Source organism: Chinchilla lanigera, unplaced genomic scaffold (assembly GCF_000276665.1).
Source record: "Chinchilla lanigera isolate Chin_1 unplaced genomic scaffold, ChiLan1.0 scaffold00061, whole genome shotgun sequence".
Taxonomy (NCBI): domain Eukaryota; kingdom Metazoa; phylum Chordata; class Mammalia; order Rodentia; family Chinchillidae; genus Chinchilla; species Chinchilla lanigera.
In genome coordinates this window covers 6,302,438-6,328,005 of record NW_004955462.1, presented here as the reverse complement: position 1 = coordinate 6,328,005, position 25,568 = coordinate 6,302,438, and the positions used below count along the sequence as shown (strand labels likewise).

At 35.1% G+C, this 25,568-nt stretch overlaps 1 protein-coding gene across 6 annotated transcripts in view; it reads left to right on the top strand.

The window, feature by feature from the left end:
- The window catches only part of LOC102004253 (kinesin-associated protein 3), a 170,370-nt gene that overhangs the window by 62,539 nt on the left and 82,263 nt on the right, over positions 1-25,568 (top strand). For all 6 annotated transcript variants that reach the window (XM_005398164.2, XM_005398165.2, XM_005398168.2 and 3 more), the window contains 2 exons: positions 14,079-14,257; positions 20,734-20,896. In XM_005398164.2, the coding sequence (XP_005398221.1) occupies positions 14,079-14,257; positions 20,734-20,896 (342 nt within the window). The remainder of the gene's footprint in view (positions 1-14,078; positions 14,258-20,733; positions 20,897-25,568) is intronic.

Below are 25,568 nucleotides of genomic sequence, written 5' to 3'. Positions count from 1 at the left end.
TATTGAATAGGAGTGGTGACAGTGGACATCCCTGTCTTGTTCCTGATTTTAAAGTGAAAGCTTTCAATTTTTGACCATTTAGTATGATGTTAGCTGTTGGTTTATCATAGATGGATGGCTTTGATCAGCATGACATAAAGGCCATCTGTTCCTATTTTCTGCAGGGTTTTCAACATGAATGAGTTGGACTTTCTTGAAGGCTTTTTCTGCATCGATGGAGATGATCATGTGATTTTTGTCCTTGGCTCTATTGACATGGTATATTACATTGATTGTTTTGCATATATTGAACCATCCCTATATTCCTGGTATTAATCCCACTTGGTCGTGGTATATAATCTTCTTGATGACTTGTTGTACTCTGTTTGGTAGTATTTTATTGAGAATTTTTGCATCTATATTGATTAGGGAGATTGGTCTGTAGTTCTCTGTCTTGGTTGGGTCTTTCTCTTTTTTTTGGTATCAGAATAATACTTGCCTCCAGGAATGAGCTGGGGAGAATTCCTTCCCTTTCACTTTCATTAAAGAGTTTGAGAATTGGTGTTGAATCTTCCCTAAATTGCTTGTAGAATTCACCTGTGAATCCATCAGGACCCAGGCTTTTCTTCATTGGCAAGTTTTTAATTACATTCTCAGTTTCACTGGCTGATACTGAGTTATTCAGGATTTTTATATCTTCTTCATTCAGTTTGGTCATTCATATGTATTTAGAAATCTGTCCATTTCCTCTGTGTTTTCCATCCTATGAGAGTAAAGATTTTCAAAGTAGGTATTGATGATCTTCTGAATTTCTTCAGGATCTCTAGTGATTTCACACCTTTCATTCCTTACTGTGTGTACTTCAGTTTTTTCTTTCCTTTTTTGATAAGGTTGGCTAGGGGTTTATCTATTTTATTTATTCTTTCAAAGAACCAACTCTTCGTTTCATTAATGTTTTGTTAGTCTCCATTGCATTAATTTCTGCTCTGAGCTTTATAATTTCCTGCCTTCTTTGGGCTCTGGATTTGATTTGCTCTTCTTTTGCTAGGAACTTGAGGTGCAGCGTAAGATTATTTATTTGTGCTTGTTCTGTTTTCCTAAGGTGGGAGTTCACCGCTATAAATTTCCCTCTGAGAACTGCTTTCATTGCAACCCACAGGTTCCTGTAGGTTGTATCTTCATTTTCGTTTGATTGTAAATAGTGTTTAATCTCTACTTTGATTTCATCTGTGACCCATTGGTTGTTCAGGAGGATGTTATTTAATTTTCCACTGTTTATGGAGTTTTTGTGTTTTCTTTTGTCATTAATTTCCAATTTCATTGCACTATGTTCTGATAGTGTACATGGGATAATTTCAATTCCTTTGCATTTACTTAAACATGTTCTATGTACTAATATATGGTCTATTTTAGAGAACGTCCCATGTGCAGCTGTGAAGAATACATATTCTGATGCTGTTGGGTGGAACACTGTAAAGGTCTACTAAGTCCATATGTTCACACGTTAGGTTAAGTTCTATTATTTCTTTCCCAGTTTTTTGTCTAGTTGATCTATCTCTTTGTGACAATGGTGTGTTCAAGTCCCCAGTTATGACTGTGTTGCTACTTATATCATTTTTCATGTCTGTTAGAATTTGTCTTATATAGGTGAGTGCTCCTATATTTGGTGCGTAGATGGTTATGATTGTTATCTCTTCCTCTTGGCGCTTCCCCCTCACAAGTATGTAGTGACCTTCTTTGTCTCTTTTGATTGTTCTTGGTTTGAAGTTCACGTTTTCTGCAAACAGAATAGCTACACCCGCTTTTTTCTAGGTTCCTGTGGCATCAAGCATTGTTTTCCATCCTTTAATTTTCAGTTTTGAAATTCCTTTCTTGTATACAGCATATAGTCGGGTTTTGTTTCCTAATCCACCCTGCAAGTCTGCTTCTTTTGGTTGGTGCATTGAGGCCATTTACATTGATGGTTATAATGGATATGTACTGGCTTATTTTTGTCATGCTATTTTCCTGCTGTTGCATCCTCCTTTTTCCGTCTGTTTAATTGCTTGTTCTGCCTGTTGTTTCCTTTCTGTTGTTGTTCTTGAAGTTGTGGTCTGTTTTATCTCTTTCTAGTATATCTTCTAGTAGTTTTTGTAGGATTGGTTTAGTGCTCATGAATTTCTTCAGCTGTTCTTTATCATGAAATATTTATTTCTCTATTAAATTTGAAAGATAGCTTTGCAGGGTACATCAATCTGGGTTGGAAGTTGTTTTCTTTCAGTACCTGAAATACTTCACTCTAAACTCTTTTTGCCTTGATGATTTGTGTTGAGAAGTCTGCCATGATTCTGATAGGCTTTCCTTTATAGGTGATCTGTTTCTTTTCTCTAACAGCTTTTAATATTCTGAGCTTTTGATGAGTTTCTGGGATCTTGATCAGTGTATGTCTGGGTGTAGATTTATTTTGGTTATGATTAACTGGAGTTCTGTATGCTTCACTTATCTGGATATCCAATTCTTTTATGATGCCTGGGAAATTTTCTGCTATTATTTCTGCAAGTAGTCTTTTTATGTCATTTGTGTTGATACCTGCTGTTTCATTAATACCTATTAATCTGACATTGTTTCACTTTGCCTCATCTTGCAGTTGTTGAATTATTATTTCCTGGTTTCTTGTTGTTTTTAAGAGATCCCTCCTTTCACATTCATTAGTGGCAATGCTGTCTTCAAGGTATGAAAGTCTATCTTTAGCTTCATTCAGGCGGTTTTGCAAGCTTTCAGTGGAATTTTTAATTTCCTGGATATCTGTTTGCATCTGTTTCATACCTTCTAGTTCTTTCCTATATTGTTCCCTGAATGTTTCACTGAATTGTCTGTGCTCTTCTATTTTCTTGTCTATATAATCTTTGGATATGCTAAACATTTCTTTCATTATTGTTGTTATTTCTTCTCTCACCTGAAACATTATTTCTGATCTGTTGTATTCTATGGCCTGATGAAGTTGTTCTTTTACTTCAGTTGCTATCATTTCAGAAATTTCAGGTTTATGATTTCGAGGTTCTTCTGTGTTGATGCCTCCTTGACTTGTTTTGGATGGTGTGGAAGTCTGGGATTGCATTTTGCTCCTTCGTTTGTCATTTTTGAAGAACCAGAGATTCCCTGTAGTACAGTCTCAGTGTCTTGATTGTGTGAGTGGCAGAGCAAGAGTCTGAAGATGCCCAGTGCTTAGTGTAGCTCCTGTGCTGGTGAGTGGTGGCAAGGTGGGGTCCCAGATGCTCCTGACCTTTTTTTGCCTTCAGGAGTGTGAATTGGCTCCCAGGATTGTGTGGGAAGAGTAGGGGAGGCTCGCAGGCATTCCTAAGGCTGTCTGGGATTCCGCCCAGCTTCCACAAGAGTAGAGGGGGATGCAGGTCATGTTCACTGAGGGTTCAGATATTGCCCAGGACAGAGCCTGCTTCCCACACTGGAAGGGGAGGGGTGAGGGTGAGCTCCCGAGGCCACTGACTATGTTCAGGTTTCAGCTGAGCTACCAGAGGGGTGTGAGTTGTTCTGGCAGTAACCACCAAGGCCCCATAAGTTGTCCAGGGCTCCACGTGCCTCACACCCGAGTGGGGGAGGCACCAAAGTGGCTCACCGGATTCCTAAAGGTGTCTAACGTTCAGCCCAGCCCTGGAAGACACACTGTGGGTGTGGCAGGGAGCCTTCTAGGCCCCAGAGGGTACCCGAGGTTTTGCCTGCCTTGCATACTGGTTAGGGAGGCAGAGCCCAGACTCACCAGGCTTCCTGAAGATGTCCAGGGTTCAGTCCAGCCTGGGCCAACATGCTATGGGTGTGGCGGATAGCCACTGAGGCCCCAGAGGGTGCCCGAGGTTTCACCTGCCTTGCACGCTGGTCAGGGAAGCAAGGCTCAGACTCACCTGGCTTCCTGAAGATGTCTCTCTGCATCAGTTTTTACAGATAGTTTTGCAGGATATACTGTATCAGTCTGGGTTTCAAGTTGTTTTCTCTAGGACTTGGAACACTTCACTCTAAGCTTTGGATTTATCTTTATAGATAATTTTTTTTTGCTTGTGTCTGACAGCTTTAACATTGTCTTTTTGTTGAATAGACATCTGGGATTTTGACTGATGTGTCATGGAGAGTTTGTTTTTAATGGTAGTATTTGGTGTTTGGTAAGGTTCACTTATCTATAGATTGAGTTCTTCCCTCGTACTTGCAAAATTTTCTCTATGATTTCTATAAAGATTTTTTAATTCCATGAATGCTATCTTCTGACTTCTTTTTAACTCTGATTAACCTTAGTTTAGTTTTCTTATCACCTACTAACTGTTGCATGACTTCTTGATTTAATCATTTTTAAAGCTTCTCCAAGTCATTCATTATGAATTTCTGTTTTAGCCTCAATTTCTGAAATGCTGTCTTTCTATGGTTCATCTCTGCTGTTTATGAATTCTATAGAATTTGTTTTATACCTTCTTGTGGAATCTATAGTTTTGGTAAATTTATCATTCATGTTTTGAACTGAATAGTCAGCTCTTCCAATTTTTTGTTTATCTCATATCCACAGCAGTCAATTTATTAGTTCCACTAATGCTTGGATTATATCCTCTTTTAATTCACCAAGTTTCTTTAGTTCCTTTTAATCACTTTGCATGGCTTAGCTCTCTGGCCTTTGCTCTCCTTTCCATTGATATCCCTTGAATCTGCTTTCAGACAGTTGGAAATCTTTGGGGACATTTTGTTGCCTTGTTTTTTCATGTTCAATATGTTTTGTGCTGAGGGTCGAAATCAAATAGAGTCAATTTTCAAGTAAGCTGAAAGATAATGTATTATCTATCTCAATATATTCTCCAAAACACCTCAGATCTCAAAAACAATAATTTCCTTGTCCTTGGCCCTGTTAATATAGTGTATTACATTTATTGATTTACATATGTTGAACCATCTCTGCATCCCTGGGATGAGTCCAACTTGGTCATAGTGTATGATCTTCTCAATGATTTGCTGTATTCTGTTTGCCAGTATGTTATTGAGGACTTTTGCATCTATGTTCATTAGGAAGATTGGCTTGTAGTTCTCTTTTTTAGTTGGGTCCTTCTCTGGTTATAGTATCATGTAATACTTGCTTCCAGGAATGAATTTAGAAGTATTGCCTTCCTTTCAATTTCATCAAATAATTTAAAAAGTAGTGGTACTAGGTCTTTGCTAAAATTTTTTGTTTTGTTTGTTTTTTCTCTGGTACTGGGAATTGAACTCATGACCTTGCGCTTGCCAGGCAGGGGCTGTGTTGCTGAGCTAAATCCCCAGCCCCTGGTCTTTGCTAAATTTCTTGTAGAATTCAGAAGTGGATTAACTGGGACCTGGGCTTTTCTTTTTCGGTAAGTTAATTACATCTTCAATTTCATTGACTGATATTGTTTTATTTAGGATTTTTATATCTTCTTGATTCAGATTTGGGAATTCATATGTATCTAGGAATCTGTCCATTTCTTCTGCATTTTCTATTGGATTAGAATACAAGTTCTCAAAGTAGGTATAGATGATCTTCTGGATTTCTGCAGGGTCCATTGTGATTTTACTGTTTTCATTCTTAAGTATGTAGATTTGCGTCTTTTCTTTTCTCGATAAGATTGGCTAAAGGTTTGTCGATTTCATTTAAGCTTTCAAAGAACCAACTCTTCAGTTCACTGATTCTGTGTATTGTTTTCTTAGTCTCTATGGCATTAATTTCTGCTCTCATGTTTATAATTTCCTCCTCTAGAAGTTTAAGTTTCAACATTAGGTTGTTTATTTGAGCTTTCTCTGTTTTCCTGATATGGGTATCCACTGCTGTTAATTTCCCTCTTAGGACTGCTTTTATTGTGTCCCATAAGTTCCAGTATATTGTATTGTTATTATCATTTAATTGTAGAAACTGTCTGATTTCTTCTTTAATTGCATCTGTGACCCATTGGTTGTTCAGGAGTGTGTCATTTAATTTTCATGTATTTGTGAAATTCTTGTGGTTTCTTTTACCATTAATTTCCAGTTTTATTGCACTATGGTCTGATTATGTGCATGAGGTAATTTCAGTCCCTCTACATTTACTTCAGCATGTTTATAAGCTAGTATGTGGTGTATTTTGGAAAATGTCCCATGTGCAGCTGAGAAGAATGTGTATTCTGATTTGGGGTGGAATAGTATAGACATATACTGAGTCCATTTGTTGAAAAGTTTGGTTCAGTTCTTTTATGCTTGAATTTTTGTCTAGTTGATCAGTCTTTTTGTGAGAGTTGGAGTGCTTATTTAATTTTTCATGTCCATTAATACTTATTTTATATAGTTGGGTGTACTGGTATTTGTTACATATGTATTTAGGTTTCTTACCTCCTCCTCTTGGACTGTTCCCTTTACAAGGCTGTGGTGACCTTCTTTGTCTCTTAATCAGTCTTGGTTTGAAATTCCCTTTGTCTGTGAATAGAATAGTGTCCCCTGCTTTTTTCTGGGTTCTTGTTGCATGGAGTATTGTTTTCCATCCTTTGACTTTCAGTCTGTGAATTTCCTTTTGAATTAAATGTGTTTCTTTTATGCAGCATATTGTTGGATCTTGCTTCTTGAGCCATTCTACCAGTCTGTATCTTTTGATTGGTAAATTGAGACCATTAACATTCATGGTTATAGCATATGTATTGATTTATCCTTATCATGTTATTTTCCTGTGTTGGCCTCCCCCCTTTTTTTCTTTTTCCTTCCTTCTTTACCCCCTCTGTGTAATTGTTTGCTTTGTCTGTTGGGTTTTTCTGTTAGGTTTCATGGAATTGTAGTCCTTGTTATCTCTTTCTAGAATGCCCTTCAAAACTTTTTTGAGTGCTGTTTTGGTGATCATAAATTTCCACAGTTGTTCTTTGTCATAGAAGTATCTTTCTTCTCCATCAGTTTTGGAGTTTGTTTGCCTTTAGAGCTTAAAATGCTTCACTCCAAGCTCTCCTTGACTTGAGGGTTTGTGATGCAAAATCAGCTGTGATTCTGATGGGCTTTCCTTTATATGTGCTTTGTTTCTTTTCTCTAACAGATTTTATTATTTTATTCTTGTGTTGAATTTCTGGAATCTTGACTATAATACGCCTTACTGTGATTTTTTTTTAATCATGGCTAATTGGAATTCTATATGCCTCACTTTATGTATGTCAAATTCTTTTTCCCTACCAGGGAAGTTTTCTGCCATGATGTCTGTGAACAGTTTTTTATCATTTGTGCTATCTCCTGCTATTTCATTGACTCCAATCAATCTTAAGTTATTCCTCCCTGCATCATATAGCAGCTGCTGGATTGATTTCTCATGATCCCTTGCTATTTTTAAGAAATCTTTCTTCTTGTGGTTGCTAACCACAAGCCTGTCTTTTATATCTGAGATTCTGTCCTCACATTGTCTCATTGTGCTGGGGATACTTTCAGTGGAATTTTTATTCTCTTGGGTATCTGCCTGAATCTGTCTTATGTGTTCCATTCCTTTCCTATGTTGATCATTCATGATAACATCTTCTCCATAATTTTCTTAAGCTCCTCTATTTTTTTTTCTGTATCTGCTCTAGAGTCACTAAACATGGTTTTCATTAGGAACACCATCTCTTCGGTGATCTGAGCAATTATTTCTGATTTGATTTTTTTCAAAAGCTTTCTTCAGTTGCTTTGTTATTACTACTTCAGAGAGACCAGGTGGGTAGCTTTCAGACTGTACCACCTTATTGGCCCCTGGGTCTGCCTTTGGTGACCTGAATGTCTGAGGTTGTGTCTTGCTTAAGTGTCTTCTTATTTTCTTTTCTTTCTTGCTTGCTTGTTGGCTTGCTTTTTTCCTTTAGTTTAATTACTGCATTGATGCTTGTGAATTGCCTATGGTGAGTTGCTTCATTGCTAGTATTTAAAACCCTCAGGAAATAAGTACTTCTCCAAGATGTCTTCCAGATGTAGCAGGCTTTTGGGTTTTGAGTCTGTTGCAAGATTCTACCTCTTCAATTTACTGGGAATGAGAAATTGCTGCCTGGTTGGCCAAGCCCTTGGCTCTTTGGCACTGGCCCATAGGGCCTTCCAAGACCCTTAGTCAGTCTCAGTCTTGGAACACCAGGAAGAACAGCCAGTTAGAACAATAATTCCACCCCTGGCTAAAGTAGCTCCACCAGCAACAACAGTAGTATCAAACACAAACCACCACTTTACCACCTTTAACCTCATGAACCAGCTTTGTGTTTATATAACAGAATCTACAACAAACCAGAAAAGTCTATGCAATACATAAGCTTTTAGTATGTCCGTTTTACCCTCAGGGGTTAAAATTTAAAAGGAATTAAGGAAAGAATAAAGAAGTAGAAGAAGAGGGAGAGATTAGAAGTAAGGATAGAGAACTATGGGGTATCATGCTAACTTTGGGAAACTGGTGCAGAAGACAGAAAGGGAAGAGAGAAGAACGAAAGAACAGCACAGAACAGAACAGAGCCGAACAACCACCACAAAAAGGCTAAAAACCATGTTCACACTCATATAAAAACATATCAAACAATGAAGGAAAAAATAAAAGTCCACTTAAAATTTTTTCTCTGCTGTCACTGGTAGACAACATGTGGAGACAGTCCAGAACTGTGTAGGTTTATCCCAACAAGTCAGCAGTAGCTTTATGGTGGAGTAGTGGATAATCTCAACAGGCCTACAACAAACCAGAAAAGTCTATGCAATATATAAGTTTTTAGTATGTCAATTTTATCCTCAGGGGTTAAAATGTGAAAGAAAGTAGGGAAAGAATAAAGAAGTAGAAGAAGAGGAAGAGATTAGAAGCAAGGATAGAGGACTACGGGGTACACCTAACTTTGGGATAATCTCAGCAGGCCTACACCTTTATTTCTCCTAGAGTTTAGTCTGTATTTTGGCCATGGGGTCTAAGACCAGACCCAATCAGCCTGGAGCAGTCATTGCCTCTTATGCAGGCTTAAACTCAGCCAGGAAGATGCTAGATGGACCCAACAGTTGTCCAGAGTTCTGAGCTTAGTTGGCCCCTTTCTAAGATGGCTCCTGGCCAGCCATTTGCTCTCTCCTGTGGGATGACTGAGCCCTCAGCCCCCAGCCAGTGCAGTCCTCCATGTCCACCACTCCCCTCCACCACTGTATGTCTCCAGGGTGGCCTCCTGTGCTACCAGCAGTCACTGTGTATCTTCAGGCTCCTCCCATGCTCTTCGCATACAGTCCATCCCCACTCAGGAGAGCTTCACCAGGTACCTCCTTCTTCATTGAAGTTTCTCTTCACTCTCTCCATGGGCTACAATTCTTGCTTCAGATCCTTCTTGGATCCAGGAGACTCACTTCCCTCTTACTTGTCTTCCTGGAGTTACTATATTCCAGTGTCTGGATAGCAACTCTCAGAGAGGCTCTTTCTGTGCTACTTGCCACTGCACCATATTTCTGGAAGTTCCCCCCATTTTATTTTTTAATTATTAATGCTATTTTTAAAAGCTTTGTTGAAGTGTAATTGGTAGATGACATCTATCAATGGTAGTTTTAAAGTATATAATTTGGTAAATTTTAACATGTGTAAGTAGCCATAATACTAGAACCATAATAAAAGTAAACATGTCCATCATTCCCAAAGTTCTTCATATATTTTTATTATCCCTTCCCTTCCTTTTCTCTTCCCCCACTTTTGTCAGATAATCACTCTACTGCTTTTTATAACTTCAGGTTAGTTTGCATTTTCTAGAGTTTTATATAAATGACATCCTAGATTATATATTCCTTTTTGTTTGTCTTATTTTAGAATAAAGATCCTTCCATGTTGTTGGATTTGTCATTATTTCATTTCTTTTTATTGAATGATAGATCTTTATATTTACTTGTTGACAATAATTTGGAATATTTCCAGTTTTTCACAGTTACACTACTGATGTGAACCTTTGTCTGCAAATTTTTTATGAAGAAATACCTTCATTTCTCTTAGTTTAATAGCTAGAGATAGCATAGCTGGAAAGGTGTTTAAATTTTTAAGAAACTACAAAGCGGTTTTTAGTTGCAATCATACCACTTTATGTTCCCATTATTAGTAAATGAGAGTTCCGGTCATTTTACATTGTCAATGGTCTATGTGGCAGTTTGTTAATTTTAGCTAATTAAAATAATTCACTGGTGTGTTTTTGTGGTTTTTATGTGAGTTTTCATACCCTGTCAAGTATCTCTTCATGTGCTGATCTGTCATTTCTTTGTCTTTGTTGAACAGTCTTTTTATATCCTCTCCTGATTTGTAAAACTTGGATTGTTTTATATTTTGGCTATAAGCCTTTATTAAATACATGAATTGCAAAGATTCTTTCTTAATTGTGGCTTCTCATTTAACTTTCATGATATCTTTTGAAGAGCAAAATTTTTAATTTTATGAAGGATAATTTGTTTTATGGATCATGGGTTTGATATTGTATCTAGGAAATCCTTTCCTAACTGACAGTGATGGTGACTTTCCTCCTGTGTTTTGTTCCAGTTTTATACCTTCATGATATAAGGTATAAAACTTAAGTCTCTTAAGTCTACAGTGTATACCTGTTAAGTCTACAATATATTTTGTGTTAATTTTTTCTTATATGGTGTGAGGATATATAAAAATCATTTATTCTATTGGCATATGAATATCTGGCTATTCAAGCACTGTTTTTTAAAGACTATTCCTTGTCTACTGAATTGGTTTCTATCATTGCAAAAATCATTCTCCACTTATGTACATATCTAGGTTTACATTCTATCCTTTTCTGTCCATCACTTTTTTGTAGTTTGTTGCTAGTAGCAGTTTTTTGATTATAGAAAGCTCCTTATTGAACATTTTGAACTAGATGGTTTTAGTACTTCACCCCTCCCCAGTTGTTTTAGCTATTCTTTGTCTTTTAATGCCCTATACCAATACTGTGTTTTTTTCAGTCCGCAGTTCTCTCATGTGTTTTGCTCAATTTATCTCTAAGTATTTCATATGTCCTATTCCTACTGTAAGCACTTTTTTAAAAATGAACTTTTGATTGCAATTTAGCATTAATTTCATCCCGTATAGTTTCATTGATTGATTTTCTGTACATTGATACTTTTTTGTTTTATTGATTCTACTTTCATCTGTGTTATTTTCTTTCTTTAGCTTACTTTGGCTTTAATTTGCTGTTACTTTGTTGTTTTATAAGGTGGAGGCTGAATTCATTCACCCAAGACCTCTCTTCTGATACAGATATATAGCACTACCAATATAACTTTTCCTCTAAGCCCTGATTTGATAGCATCCCAGAGATTTTGATATGTCCAGTTTTCTTTTTTATTTAGTTTGAAATAGTTTACAATTTCCCTGACCTTCTAGTTACTAAAAGGAAGTTATTTTGATTCCATATAATTTGGGATTTTCCAGAGATCTTTTTGTTATTAATATTCATTTAATTCTGTTATCATTAGAGAAAATATTTATTAGCCACTTTCCCATTGCTGGGACAAAATACCTGACATGCACACATTAAAAGAGGAGAGGTTTATTTTAGCTTATGGTTTTAGATGATTCAGTCCATGATTGGCTGGCTCTGAAGCAAGAATAGCATAGTAGAAAGACATTTTGAAGGAAAGTGGAAGGACATGTCAGAGAGAAAGAGAGAGAGAGGAAAGAGAATTCAGAAACACACCCTTCCATCTCATGCCCCCAGTGACCTGTCTCTTCAAATTATGTTCTACCTCCTAATAGCGCTCATTAATAAATGAATCTACTCCCGTGATCCAGTCACCTTCCTTTCCAAAAGCTTGCCTCTGAAGACATGAGATGTAAGGGGAATGTTTTAGATCTAAACCATCACAAAATTCATTACATGACTGCAATCCTAAATTTGATGAGATCTGTTTTGTGGCCTATAATATGGAATTTGTTAGTAAATACTGCGTGTGTACTTGAATGTGCATTCTGTTAGGTAGGATTTTCTATAAAGATCAGTGAGAAATGGTTGATGGTGATTTTCTTCTGTGTTGTTTTTTTTTTCTACTTTTTCTATTATGTATTGTGAGAGTAACAATTATTTTAGTGTAATTGTGGACTTACTGGTTTCTTCTAAGTTCTGTTTTTGTTCCATGTATTTTGAAGCTGTGAAGAAAACATAATGACATAGGGTTATAATATATTCTAAGTAACAATCCTTATCTTTACAAAATAACCTTCATTATGCTTGGCAATATTCTTGTTCTGAAATTTACATCTTGATGATGATGATGATGATGATATAGCTACTATAGATTTATTGTGACTAATGTTAGCATGGTATATATTTGTTGATCCTTTTATTTCTAATTTATATGCTTTTATATTAAGGATATTTCTTACAAACAGTATGTGGTTGGGTCTTGATCTCAATGTGTGCCTTTTCCTCCACTGAGTTCTCTTGCAGATTGAAGGTTTTTAAATTCTGTAGTATCTTCACTGTTCACATGACTATAAGTCTTTTGTTATTGATTACTTTAAGATTTATATATAGCTTGTCTACCTTCAAGTGTAGATAGCTTTAAAGATAGCTTGTCTACCTTCAAGTGTACATCATTAATTTATATAAATTAAGTCTGCTATGAAATGATTTTATCACATTTAATGTTTAGTGTTAGAACCATTTTTTCTCCCTGCTTTTATGTTATTTATGAATATTTATTATATTTATAAACCCTAAAATGTGTTACTTTTATGTAAGCAGTTGATTTTATTTTAAAGATACTTAAGTCATAGAAAAGTAATCTTTCTATTCATGTGTATAATTACCATTTACACTGATCTTACTCCTATTTCTTCAATCTTTGTTAAACTGCTGGTAATAACATCTAGTATATAATATCAGGCGTTTTAGTTTACATTGTTAGGAAGTGTGACTGTTTTTTGTTTCCTTATTCTTAACCTAACTTCTAGAAGATCTGGAATAGTTACATAACCTTGAATGTTCATCTAGTTATAAACCATAACAATAATCTTTGATTGTCAGACAGTATGAAATTTACATTCTTGAGTGTTGTATATTTTTTTACTCATATATGTATATATTCTTGAGCCTTGTTTTGGAGCACAATTGAACTATGTAGAAACAATTTGATCCCTTTACAAGTTGAACTACTAATTTGTTAGTCTGGCCATAAGCAGAATCTAATTTAGAGCTAATTGATAAATCTTCTGAGAACTCTTCCCCATATGTAATGAGACTTGCAGTATATATGCTGTATGTATAATAGAAAGAGGCAATTATTTCCAGCCTTGTTGAGACCATACTTTTTCTTCTAAGTCTCTCTTTTTTTGTGTGTGTCCATAGCCTTAGATTGAGGTAGTTCATAAGAATACATTAATTGCTGTACAAAAATAGTAAGTAGCATCAAGGCTATAAGAAAGCAAAAAGACTAAGCACTGAAAACCTACATATTTCTATGTACAGTAACAGAAACCTATTTTATTTCATTTTTTAAAGAAACCTTTTACATGTAACTCTGAAGCTATCTGCTAATCAAGGTAAAAGGGAAAATTGTTTCTTAATTTTCATTCTTAGAAAGGAATAATGACATCACAGGGATCCAAAACAAATTCTATGTAGTACTAATAGATATTGAACTTTATTTAGTGTAGCAGTTGTATTACTGAATTTCAAATGGCCTTTTCTTGTAGTGACTAACAGAAAATCATTTTGATTGTGAAAAATAGATTTTTTTTATCCTCATATGCAGCTCTGGCTATGCTATGTATTTTGGATTATAGCTCTTTTAACACAGCAGTCTTTAGTTGTTTTATATTTCTATATGAACAAAAATTACTTTCCTTGTTTCTTTTATCAGTTGCTGACTTAAATCCTTTAATTGCCATTTGATTTCCATGAAACACTGAGCTGCAGAAGAGTTGCAATCATTTTTATTTTAGTTACTGTGTCCTTATCATCAAAAGAATATTACTTTATATATGTTTTATAAATCATTTGCTATTAATGTTTTCTAATGAACTAATTACTAAGCAAGTTTTTCAAAATAATACATTATCTTTTTAGAACTTCTTCTGTTATCCTGATAAATAAGAAGTAATTTTTTAAATTGTTGACTCAATATGCCAGTCATTTAACTCACCTGTTTTACTTTTCCAGTTGCTCTTTATTTGCTTCTGAATCTGGCAGAGGATACTCGTACAGAACTGAAGATGAGGAATAAGAATATAGTTCACATGTTGGTGAAAGCTCTCGATCGGGACAATTTTGAGCTGCTTATTCTAGTTGTAACATTCTTAAAGAAACTCAGCATTTTTATGGAGAATAAAAATGATATGGTAATTTACAAAGCTCCTTTTTCTTTGTTTTTGTTTGTTTGTTTATTTTGAGACAGGGTTTTGCTATGCACTTCAGGCTGGCCTTGAACTCACTTTGTAGCCGAGGCTGGCCTTGAACTCACAGCAATCCTCCTGCCTCAGGCTCACAAAGCTCCTTTTTTTTTAGAAAGCTCCTTCTTGAAATAGTTACTTTTAGCCATTTTTTGACTAGAATATCTTCATTTGAAAATAAACATTTTATACTCGTATTACAGCAGTTCTGAAGACTTTATAATAGCAATAATCACTGAAATGGCTTCGTTAGGAAATACATTCCATTTTAGTTAATGTTCCAGATAATTGAAACTTTCTAGATAAAAATATCTTCTAAGATATCATTTATAATTGATCTTTCCATCTTATATATAGAAAGTAGATTAATCTTAAAATTGTACTTCAGGGTCATCTGACGCTATTACTTTTCTCTAAACTAGTTTGCTGCCTTTATTTCCAATATTAATGTATGAAATGACAGTTTATTCCAATCTTGTCACCGTCATTACAATTAATAGCTACAGCCTTTTGATTCTGTGCCTTAAATATCTCTAGAAACTATCCCTTCTTTCCATTATTAGTGCCATTTCATTATTTCATGCACTTTGTATTCAGATTTCATTTCTTATTTGAATTATTACATTAGCCTCCTAGTTGCTGTTATGCTGATATAATAGTCTTTAAGAAATACAAATTGGGCATAGAATATTTTCCCACTATATGATATGAAGATAGAATGTGAGGCCTTTTAGGGAAGGGATTATTTATTTTGGTGGTGTAGGGTACTGAATCACAGGGATTTCATACATGCTGGTAAGTACTCTACCACTGAGTCACATCCCCAGCTCTAAAGATAAAAGAAATATTTTTATCTGCTTTTTCTCCACATCATTAAAGCATCTATGTTAGTTCAGTAGCATACTAAATAGATCATATAAGTAACTACACTGTGTTTTCAGATAACATCAGTGTTTTATAATTTTACCTATTATAAGCGGCACTTTATTACACATATACATTTTTGAGTATACATCTGAATATTTTCTTAAAGTAATCCTAGAAGTGATATATGGGCTTTAACTCCATCAAGGACCATTTTTAAAACTATATGTATTAACTGTGTGTGACTATGCATTATTGGTATAAGTGGCTTCATTTTCAGGTGGACTAATAGTCTAATATATAGTACTTATAGCTACTATTTTTCTTACTTTAAAATCAAATACATTCGGAAGTAGTTTATGTTATAGTAAATGTCATGATATACCCATTGAAAACCTGCCAGTGATTTATCAGATTTATAAGTTGTTGGATTCTGATTCTTGACTATAGAAAATTTTTTTTACCTCAATATATTTAACATTTAATTTTCACCATTAGTATTTAGTTATATTGAACATATTTTAAATTGTTTTAAAGTTGAATGTACCAACAGAGATTAATCAAAAACATTTTTCCTTGACCTTATATAATGACCAATATAATCACCAAATAATATGTTGAGGTAAGAGAGAAAGAGAGAGAGAGAGAGAGAGATTCCTAAGGAGGGATTGTGTGGCTAAGTAATTGCTTCTCCTTTGTGTAAGTTGATCTATGTGCTTCTATTTATGTGATGAGATTAATTTCACCTTTAGTGGTGTCTCAGAATTCATATTTATTTGCCATCAGCATTTACCAGACACAGATTAATTTTGTATATAAGTAATGCACTTATATGTTCCTTCTGTCAAAAAGATCTTAAGATTATTATTATAATTATTTTCTATATAAATTTGGAAGATATAAATCATCTTATCAAAGCATTTTTTATTGAGGAAAAGCTGAGGTTCTCAAAAATTCACCCAAATTAATGAGACATGTTTGCTTACCTAGATTTTAACACATTTTTAGCAAGATTAACAAATTTTTTTCAGATCTTTATTGTTAAAAATAACAATAAAATAGTTTCCAAACATTAGTAGGAGAGTTACAATAATTAATATATTGTGTATTGTTGTCTTCATAGTAGTTATTCAGAGTACAAAATATAGACATGTATCTTGTCCAAAAAATATTAAAAATTTTTTAAATGTTGACTTCTAGAAGCAGTGAAAAGGAACAGTACAATTAAAGATTAGAATCAACTTGCTCAGGATTGCTAAACTATTACTTTACATGAAAGACTTAATAAAGATACTAATTAACTATGAATTGTGTTTTATAGAATTGGAGGAAAGATTATCGCATATTGAGAAAATTACTAAATTTAGCTATTGAGGTTGAATTTTTCTTTTTAATCAACCAAAAAGACATGACTAGTAGGCTGTGTTAAATAAAAACAAGTCTAGTGTTGATTGACTAATGACACGAACTTCACATTCCATACTGTGTGGTAGGAACATAAATTAATAAACTCTCCAAGTTATTTTATTACTAAATTTTGCTGTAACAAACAGCATGCATGTATGCTATGGCTTTTTTAAAAGAAAAATATCATCTAATATAATTAGTAGCAGCTGAAGCTTGTGGCTATTTTATTTTTTTGTAAAAGGTAGGATGGCTAATCTGTTTGTGAGGTTGTATTATTTATTTAATAAGTGTTCTTTGTACTGTTGGTGTGAATTAATACTGACCTTGTTTTTTAGACATGCATTTAGAGTAAACATAATAAACCTAAAAATGTCTTTCAAATAGTGGTTTAAATTGAATCACATCATAATATTTGTATAATATGATTATATTCACATAGTAAATTATTATAATATAACAAAAAGGTAAGTCCTCATTACTTTAAGAAGAATAGGGCCTGGGGATGTGGCTCTGTGGTAGAGTTCTTGCCTTATATGCACAACACCCTGGGTTTAATCCCCAGCACCAAAAAAAAGAAAAAAAAAGGAATAACAAAGAGGATACGTGTTGCTTGTTTTGCTTATTTTCTTACTAATATCTTTGAAGACTTTTTTCTATATTTTAGGTACAAGCCTTTTATCAGTTATATGTTTTGCAAGTATTTTTTTTTTCCTTTTCTGTGGCTTGTCTTTTCATTCTCCTAGTCTTATGAAGAGTAGTTTTTAATTTTTAAGTCCAAGATATAAAAGTTTTTTCATGGACCTTGCTTTTAGTGTCATATTTTAAAAATATTTGAAGCTCACAACTATTTCTTCCTGTGTTTTCTTCAAGAAGTTTTGTAGGGAATTTTGTTATTTTAGTCTGTGATCCCTCCATTTTGAGTGAAGTTTGTAGATGGTGCAAGATGTGGATTAAGGTTCTTGGTCTTGAATGTGGATGTCCATTTCAACCCAGTTCCAGCACTATTTGTTAAAAGACCTCTTTCACCATGGGATTGCCTTTGCATCTTATTGAAATTGCCTTTGTACTTTTGTTGAAAATCACCTGGCCATATATATGTGGTTTATTGCTCGACTCTATCTTCTATTAGTCTATGGGCTTTTCTTTTACTAGTGTCACTTTCTCTTGATTACTCGAGTTGTATAGTCAGTCTTGATGTTAGACAATATAAAGCCTCCAATATTTTTCTTTTTCAAAATTAGCCTCCGTATTTCTTTATCTCTGCATTTACATTTTAGAATCAGCTTTTAAGTTTTGTGTTTGAATTTTAGAAGTCCTTGTAGATTGCTTCGTACTGTTAATGAAGAGCTCTAAGGTTTGGTTACCATGTGGTTGTGAAGTGTTCATAGAAGCCTGGAAGAAAAATCGGATGTTGTTTTGTCAGCTTGACATTTTTAAAAAACTTTTGTGTTCATTCCTTGATAGACAATGAAAAGAAAAAGGAAAGTAAGGACTAAATTATTAATGTTATCTTTATGACGTCAGTGAAAGAGTGTAATAAAGATGTGAAGAGGACAGTATGTTTTAGATCCCCAATGAAAGAAAAAGTAAAGCAAAATTATTCAAAAATCCTCTGTTATGATCCAAATCCTATGAACTTATGAAATGTGTTGAAAAAGATCGTATGTATTTTAATCTTTAAAACTTATTGAAGCAAAATACACATTGCCTTTAATCTGCTTCAAAATAGTCCCCTTTCTTTTTTTTTTTTTTTTTTTTTTTGGTTTTTCTCCGGTATCAGGAACTGAACTCACGACCTTGCGCTTGCCAGGCAGGCGCTTTGCCGCTGAGCTAAATCCCCAGCCCCATAGTCCCCTTTCTTTAAACACATTTACCCAACCTTCTTACCACTTTCTGAAGTCGTCCTAGAAGTCGTTGTTTGTGTCCTTAGTGAGATAATATAAAAAATACAGCGGATGCTGCTGCTGAGTGCCATCCAATGGAAAAGCAGACTCCTAAAAACATTATGGTGTGTCCTCATTTACCTTATTCACCTGATCTGGCACCATAAGATTTCTGATTCTTCTCCATGAAAGGGAAACATTTTGAATCAATTCAGCATACCAAGGCAGCCTTGACATCACAACTAAAGACACAGAAGACTTCCAGAAGTGCTCAGTAAAGTGGCAAGAATGATAGGATAAGCATATTTGAAATGAGGGGGAGTATTTTGAGGGGGACTAATGGGAGTGTCTTTTACTGTAATACATTTAAATTTAAACATTCACCATAGTTTTAAATCACACATCGTATAGAATTTCTCTCCCTTTATTTAGCATTTGTTTATAACTAAAAGATATGAGGGGATATTTTGTTGTTATTTTGTTTAATGTTTTATTTTGTTTTATTTTGGAGGTACTGGGGCTTGAACCTAGCCCTTTCTACTTTTATTTTGAGACAACATTTTGCTGAGTTGCCCAAGGTGGGGCCAGACCTGTGATCTTCCTACATCAGTGTCCTCGAGTATTGAGATTATAGGCACAGGTCACCACACGCAGCTAACATGAGATATAGCTGTGTTTTTTTGATAGCTATCTTAAAAAATTGGAATGTAGGGCTTCCATTACAAAATTAATAATTGGTAGTGCCCTCTGTAACTTCTCATAACACAAGTACTCTTGATGCAATTTTATATCTCAAAAGCAGAGGGAAGAGACCAGAAAACATTTCTGTAATGACTAAATAATCAATACTTCAGGTTTTCCAGGGCATATAGCCTCTATCACAGCTACTCAACTCTGCTATAATAGCATGAAATCAGCTATCAACAGTTTATAAACTAATGGCCATGGCTCTGTTCTGATGAAACTCTATGGAAAATTTAATATCACACAATTTTCATGTGTCATGATATATCATTTTTCCTTGCTTTTTCAGCCATTTAACTATAACGGGTTAGGAGTGTAGATCAGTGGTAGTTACCTCACTAGGCATCTTCCCTAGGTGCCACACACAAGATCCTGCATTTGATTACCAGTGTTGCACTCCCCACCAAAAACAGTGAAAGCCAAAAACCATTCTTAGCTCATGGGTTGTATGAAAACAGACGGCAGGCCACATTTCCACTAGCCATGGTCTGCTGATCCTTGTTTGAAAGTGTTAACAGTTACTTGTTGCCCAGCTTCTGTCCTGAGTATTATATGATTTCTAGTTAGCCACTGACTATAACCTCACATTATACATGACAAAAGTTTGAATAATTTTTCCTTTATTGGCCTAGACTTGTTTTTCCATTTACCAGTGTTGATTACACAACAAAAAAAAGGCCTGACACTTCTAGTCTTAATTAGGCCTTCTTAGAAGGTGGGCCCTAGCTGGTATCTAGGAACTTAGATTTCAGGGGTATTCCATGCTTAGGAACATATCATCCCTTAGACTTAAAATCATTAAGGACAATCTGCTACCTATAGGATAATGTTAAACTCCTTACCAGAGCACTAAACCTTCAGTGATCTATCTAAGGTCTACCTTTAAGCTTCTTTAACTGTTCAGTGCATACTTTACACTGTGGTCATACCGAAGCACCAGGGCTTTTATTCCTAATTGCCCATCTACTGCCTGCTTCTTCAAACCTGTATTTCCTCTGTCCTTTATAACCAAAGAACAGTTTCTTCCTCTCTGTTTAAGACACTATTCCTAATTTGAATCTTTTCTTCTGGATAGATTAGTAGCTTCTTCTGTCTTGCTTATAGAGCACTTTGTGTATTCAGTTTTTATCATATTTCCATTGTTTGTTTTATTTGTCCAGTTATTTTTAGACTGAAGAATCCTTGAGACCACTTGAGATATTGTTTCATCAGGGCCTGGTACAGTGTGGGTAGTGTTCAATAATGCAGTATTTTCAAAAGTCAAATGTAATTTGTCTTCCAGTTGATGTAATCAAATAAGAGAAGGAAGAGATGATGTAGAAGTAGGTTGTTACAGACATTTTCTCCTCAAAAGTTTGATGTCAGGAACGTTTGTAGATTGAAATGGGATGAACTGGGAATATAAGGTTACCACACAATTATCTTTAAAATAGATATGCATTAGTGTAAAAACAAAAATAATTATTTCTAATCTCTTTTTGTGTTATTTTACGGTAAAACCTCACTGCATTTTATTATTTTACATAGGTGGAAATGGATATTGTTGAAAAACTGGTAAAACTCATACCATGTGAGCATGAAGATTTACTAAATATCACTCTCCGGCTTTTGCTAAACCTGTCCTTTGACACAGGACTGAGGAATAAGATGGTACAAGTTGGACTTCTTCCAAAACTCACTGCACTCCTAGGTATGCATTTTAAAAGTTAATGACAGTGTTTCTTGGACTACCCAACAGCATAGAAAACTGAGTGCTATGTTAAAAATCTTCCTGAACAGTAAGTTCTTTATGTGTTCCTTGATTGGAAATTGAATAAAAAAGTAAGTAAGATAAATAAAAAATTATTTGTGCCAGAATTCCATTGTAGAATGAAATGGAATAGGAGTCTTTAAACCTTTGCCCTCATTAGCCCATACTGAGCCACCATTAATGTATGAGTACTACCAGGGAAGCCAGAGGAAAATATATTTTCTCTTAAGCATTTCTTAAAAAAGCAAATAGCATTAAAATTTTTATATTCTTCTAGAGTTTAGAAATACTATTTACAAACACATAAATTTGTGGAAACTTTTCTTCTTTTTTTTGGTACCAGGAATTGAACTCAGGACCTTGCGCTTGCCAGGCAGGTGCTTGTGCCGCTGAGCTATATCCCCAGCCCCATGTGGAAACTTTACCTCATGAAATAAAAAGAGGTACTGCATTTTTGTGTACCATGAGTTAAAAAATAGTGTATTAGATAATTCACACATTTTGAATATTTAAATAACTTTAAATTGTTTTGTTTTGTCTCTAAGGTATCCAGAGCAAAGATGAGTTCAGGAGCTAATGCTTCTGTGCTCTCAAGTTAATAATTAGCTTTCTTAGCAGAGCATTCAACAGCTATAATACTTTATATGCAAAGTCTACCTTCATTGGCTCCTGCCAGCTCCCAGCTTTTACCTTGGCTGTACAGAAGCACTTGTGATTCCCTGCACAAGCTCTTTTATGCCTGAGTGCCTGCCTCCCTGCTTTTCTCTCTATCCACAATGCCATTGTCCTTTTTTAACAAGAAAGCAAATTCTGACCTTTTTAATAGTGTTCCTTTGTTTCAGCATTGCAGTTCTATTCTTTTTTTAGCTTTTTCTATATATTGAAATATTACGCTGGAATGTTATGCATTTTAGAAGATATTCTAATGAGGAGTACTTTCAAAAATTGCTTGTGGGGATTCAAGGAATAGAGACATCTAGGGAAGAAAGGAAAACTGTAAAAAGTGAAATGGCTTCCTTGAATTAATCCATGGGAGAATTTATCACAAATATGATACACAATTATATATCAAATATTTGATCATACTTATAGTCTATATGGATGATTAAGTTATGGCCATTGTCCTGGAGACATTGAATGGGGTGGTATTTACAAAAGGAGAAAACATGTAGAAAATATTTTCATTAAAGAGATTGATATTACCTAAGACATAGGGAAACATAGGCCAGTATGACCAACAATAGATTGCCATTTCACCCTTTGCATAGAATATGACTAAGAAAAAGTGAGAAATAGGCTTATCAAAAGGAGTTTATGCACCTACATGGGACTCAAAGACTAAATCATTGCTTACTATAATTAATGATGAAAATCACTGCAAGTATTTGAGCCAGGTAGGTTATAATCAGAACTCTATACAGATATTAATCAGACATTATTACTAAAACTAGAATCTAAAGATAACCAAATAGCCTGCCATAGTAGGCAAGACAAGCAAAGAAACCCTCCAATAATAGGACAGAAATACTATGCCAAGAATGAAGTACAGGGGAAGGACAGAAAACACGTATCACAGGTAGAATGAGTATGATGTGTACGGGTATGGGTAATGACAGAGAAAAATGATGCTATAAAGTCTCTGGGTATGATGTCACACACCTGTGAATCCCAGCACTCATGGGGGCTGAGGCAGGAGAAATAGAAGTTCAAGCCCAGCCCTGGCAACTCACTGAACCTGTCTCTAAATAAAATATTAAGAGGGTTGTGGTGTAATTCATTGTGAAGCCCTGGGGTTCAACCTCCAGTTCTGAAGAGAAAAAAATTGTGAACAGGGGCCATGACTGTTAGGAGGCTAGTGCCAGGGACCAAAAGAGGTAGGTATGAAGGAGGTAGCTGAAAGAGTGAAGAATTTAGCTGGGACATGTTGAAGACGTCTCTGGCAAAGATGTTCAGTGGAAAGACAGACATGTGAGTCTACAGCTCAGCAGAGGGAAGGGTTAAAAGTTAAAAATTGTCTAATAGGCGAATAGATGCTAAAAGACAGAAACAACTAAAAGAGACTAACAAGCAAGGAGTGGTGGTGCACCCATGTAGGCCCAGCTGCTCTGGAGGCTGAGCCTAGAGGGTCACCAACTCAAGCTCAGCTTCAGCAACTCAGTGAGGTCCTGTCTCAAAATACAGATAAAATAAAATGGCTGGGGGTGGAGCTTGTGTTCACTGCCCAGTACCACAAAAGAAAAGATGTAACAGTGAGAGAAATACTGTATGTTTATCTGTAAGCAAGAACACAAGTTAAAGCTATTATTTAAAAGTGCAGAGATAACAGTCTCAGATTCTTCATGCAATAAAGAAATGAAGGTTTGAGTAAAGATAGCACTGAAAAACCTGTTTATTTTGAGGTATTCTTTCACAGAGTTGCTTCATTATTTTCTTAAATACAGTATTATGGATTCCTAGGGCATCAGCTCTTACCTACACTGGAGAGTTAAAAGTCAGGACAGAATTAAAAGTCAGAACTGTCCTAACCTTGCATTAGACAGCTAAAGATGGTTGGTCTTAGAAGTGTTCCTCTCTGATCTTGGCTGATCTGTAAAATCTAATTGAGAACAAAGTTACTCTTAGACTTGAATAGTTAGTTCTGACTGAGTTCTGGGCTTATCCACCTATGGTGAATAAAATAAGTGGCAAATAACATTTGTTACAGTAACAGCTGTTGGGTGGAATGTTATATAGATGCCTTTTAGGTCCATTTGGTCTGACTTACAGGTTAACTCTGCTAATTCTGTGTAATTTTCTGTCTGAATGATGTGTTTGTTGCTGAAAATGAGGAGGTAAAGTGCTCTATTTTTGTATTGGATCTGTTCTTCCATTTAGGTCTATAAATAGTTGCTTTATACATGCAGGTGTTTTGCTAGCGGGAGCACATTATTGACAGTTGTTATTTCCTCTTGTTCAGCTGCCTGCTTTGTCATTATATAATGCCCTTCTTTGTCTCTCTTTATTTGTCTCTTTATTAGAGAATGTGACTCATTGACATTTAAGATAATTGCTGAAGAATATGTTCTTCATACAGATGTTATGTAATATTTTCTAGGGTTTATGAGTTTTTGCCTTCTTTGGTCATTTCTCCCTGTTTCATAGTCACTTTAAGGATTTAATTGATTTTTCTCTAGTAATGTGTTTTGATTCCTTTATTTGTTTGGTATGTCTTATTATGTTTTTGCTTTCTAGTTACCATGAGGCATTATAAAAATCACCTTTAGATTACAACAAGCTAATTTGAAATGCTAGCAACTTAAAATTGATAAAAAAGACAGGAAAAGATAGCAAAAAAATAAGAAAATTGTACCCATTCCTCCCTACAGTTTGAGTTTTTGATGTCCTATTTTACTTTTTTATGTCCTATCACTGAACATATTAACACAGTTATTGTTTTTACTCTTCATACTAAAGGTATGAATGGTGTATGTACTGTGTTTATAATATTACAGTGTACTGAATTTGTGTTGTTACTCTTAAGTATGAATTATATAGCTTCCAGTGTTTTCTTCTAAATTACTAGTATCTATTTCAGTTTGAAGAATTCTTTTTTATCGTTTCCTATAGGACAGAACAGATAAGGATACATACTTGCAGTTTTTGTTTGCTGGGGAATGACTTAATGTCTCCTTACTCCCTTTGGGGGTTGGGGATTATGGCCACTAGGCAAGCACTTTTACCAGTGAGCCACATCCCCAGTCTTCTGTTTTTTTTTCTGAAGGACAGATTGCTTGTTTGCAGGAGTTTTTTGCTTGTTTTTTTGTTTTGTTTTTGTTTTTAATTTTGTGGGGTTTTTTTCCTCTTTCCTTCAATACTGTGAAAATCTTAAGCCATTCTCTCAAAGCCTGATACTTTCTTCTTTTTGATCTGTTTTACTATGGATGCCTTCTACCACATTTTTATCTCATTTACCATACTTTTCAACTCAAGGATTTCTGTTTGCTTTTTAAACTACTTAAGTTTCTCTAAGTTCCTTTGTTAAAGAACTGAATTGTTTCTCTGTATTTTATCTCCTTCTGTTTTCCAGTAACATTTTAAATTCTGTGTTTGAGAGTTCCGATATACTAATTACTCATTTTATGGCACCATTTTTTGTCCCTTGTGGGGAGTTCAGGGGTCTCTGAGAGTTGTCATGTCTGTTGGTATCCTTGGTATATGCATATTCAAGGAATAGGTACCCAATTTGAGTAGTGTGCCTGTTGTTCTAGTAATTCTAAGCAGATACTTTTCCCTGGGTCTGTGGTCAGTGGCACTTTTCACCCCTAGATGGCACCCTAAGTCCAAGTTTACCATAACTCCACCCTTGGTGTATGGTCACTGTTTCTGCTGTAGGGGAAGCCCATGCCCACCTTGATATCAATTCTGAGTTGGTGTATCATGCAAGGTGGGCCGGGGGAGTGCCTAAAAAGATTAGTTCATCTCTCAGAGTCTCTACCTATGACTGAGGCCAGCCCAAATGCTTCACCCAGTCACTGGCCTCTGTGACTGACAGTGGCAGGATTCTATGTGGCACTTGGACTGTCCAGCCCTAAATTCTTTATTTATTTTTTTTTTTTTTTTTTTTTTTTTTTTT